The 2285-nt window shown below is 57.7% G+C and overlaps 2 protein-coding genes across 2 annotated transcripts; both read left to right on the top strand.

Annotated features, from left to right (window-relative positions):
* Positions 1-27: 27 nt before the first annotated feature.
* On the top strand, positions 28-676 carry SPRG_18440 (TKL protein kinase; the record flags this gene model as incomplete). The annotated part of the gene is made up of 2 exons (XM_012357879.1): positions 28-140; positions 209-676. Coding segments are annotated over 2 exons (581 nt in total), but the record flags the coding sequence as incomplete, so codon positions are not given.
* A 939-nt stretch (positions 677-1615) lies between these two features.
* Positions 1616-2116, top strand: SPRG_18441 (hypothetical protein; the record flags this gene model as incomplete). The annotated part of the gene is made up of 1 exon (XM_012357880.1): positions 1616-2116. A coding segment is annotated over one exon (501 nt), but the record flags the coding sequence as incomplete, so codon positions are not given.
* Between the last annotated feature and the right edge of the window lie 169 nt (positions 2117-2285).

Here is a 2285-nt window from a genome sequence, read left to right on the forward strand (position 1 = left end):
TCAAGCTCATCGCTGTCTCGGGTCAAGGCACGGACAACCCCAAGCTCGTGCTCGAGTACATGGACGGCGGCAACCTCCGCCAGTACCTCGACAAGAAGCGCAAAGGTGAACCGACGGAGGTCGAGTACTCGACGCTGGAAGTGGCTGGGTCATTGCCAACGCCCTTGCTGATCTCCACCACAATGGATATGTGCACCGCGACCTCAAGAGCCTCAACGTACTTTTGAGCTCCTCCAACTACATCAAGGTGGCCGACTTTGGCCTCACGAAGGAGTTCCACCTCGACATGACGACGTTTGTGGGGACGCCGGCGTGGACGGCGCCCGAGGTCTTTGAGTCTGGAACGACGTACGACTTTGCGGCCGACATTTACTCGTTTGGCGTTATTTTGACGGAGCTTGATTCGCTCCAGGTGCCATATGCGGGCTTGAACGTCTTCTCTGTCATTGACGGCGTTCGCAGCGGCGAGCTGCGTCCATCTCTTGGGCCGCATTGCGCGCCGTGGCTCAAAGACCTCATCAACGACTGTTTGTTGACGGATCCGGCGCTGCGTCCGAGCGCCCAAGTCATCATCAACCGCCTGCTCCAGCAGAACGACGAGGCGCCAATCATCGTCAAGCCAGAGCCAGAGCCGATGCCAGCATGTTTGATGGACACCTGCACCAGCTCGACCTCGGTAAGGACTCTTGAGCTAGTTTGTAACCTCGGACGATCCATGCCTTGTAGTCGGTGACAACAATGTCGTCTGTGGCCGCTATGAGCAGCCGCATAGCTTGCCCTCTATGCACGACGCGGAACGCTGCCATTGACAAGCACTGCAGCAGCTGCAGCGAGCCGCTGCCGGATACATCCACCAAGCTCGCGCTCTTGCTCAAGCGCGCCAAGGTCGCTGTCACCAAAGGCTTCTCGATCAACCTTTGCATTGATTGCGATATTTGCGGCATGACCAACCCGATCACAGCGGCAACGTGCGTGGATGCCGACTGCGGCGATGACCTCCTAGACGACGCCGAGAAGCTGCGCATCCTCGCTCGTCGCTTGGACATCGCAACGAGCTCGGCTTGAGCGGTGGCGCAAAGTGGAGCGTGATAAGACTCAAAGGATATCAGTTCTTATGGTCGACGGCATGTGTATGACAATGGTTGCGGTATTACCGGTCGTTGTCAGCCGGTCTCTGGTTGCTTTCGGTCGTACTGTACATAAATTCAATTGAAATTATGCACCCTTGCAACCGACCGTTCAAGTCCGATACGAACATGTTCTCTTTGTCGGCGAACCTGGCTGCGGCAAAACCACCATCGTCCGCGAAGTCTCTCGGCAGCTCGCGACCAAGTACAATGTTGACACGAGCAACGATATTGCACTCGCTATAGTATATCTTGCCGTCCCACCCAGTATCTTGCGCTCGAGCTCGGTGGCCAATCAAAGCGATAAGATTGGGATTCTGATTGAAATTTTATATATAATATAAAGCATGTGAGTTTTTCAGCATACAAAAGGAGCGTCATAACCTTCCACTTTAAATAATTATCCGGTTTGCACCCGCATAAAAAAACAGAAGGATTCGGATAAAAAGTATCAAGTTGGCCCAACGAGACGCCGCTGGCAGATTGCAATGGGCGGTGTTTTCAGCTCCAGCGCGGCCAGCAAGGTCCGCGCCGACGGCGCGCCGAGCGCCCGCGACGCCGTCCGCTGCCCACCTGCTCAGCGCGTGCCTGTCGCCGAGCCTGTCGCCGAGCCTCGTCCGGTCCCGGAGAGCCGCGACGAGACCGCAGATGCCCCTGTGTCGACGCCAGAAAATGAGCGCACACTCTACGATGCGCTGGTCGTGCATCTTGCGGCGTCTGTGCGAGCAGCAATGATCGTCCAGGCCACGAGGAACCGGCGGCCGTCGTTCGCCGTGGCCACGATAACGAGCATGGTCGAACAGACGACGTACGTGCCGAGTGGCGAGATCACCGCCGTGACCGCGACCATTGTGGAGCTGCTGACCGCCGAGCCAGGCATCGCGCTACATCCCTCGCGCAAGTATTTTGTCTTGGATGCAACGAAACTCACGCCAGACACGGAGGCTGCTGCCTCGAGCACGGACGCCTATGACGCCTTGAACACGCTGGTGCGACGCCTGGCGCAAGAGATCGCTTTGAAACCCGTGACGCACGCGGCCATCGGGAAGCACGCCAAGAATGCACTTGCACACTGCGCTGGGCTCTCCAACACGCTGGCCAGGCGTATCGTTGTCCAGCATCTGCGGCGTCTCGGCTGCATCGCGAGCTCGACGGACG

This window comes from Saprolegnia parasitica, assembly GCF_000151545.1.
Source record: "Saprolegnia parasitica CBS 223.65 unplaced genomic scaffold supercont2.1201, whole genome shotgun sequence".
Classification (NCBI taxonomy): domain Eukaryota; phylum Oomycota; class Saprolegniomycetes; order Saprolegniales; family Saprolegniaceae; genus Saprolegnia; species Saprolegnia parasitica.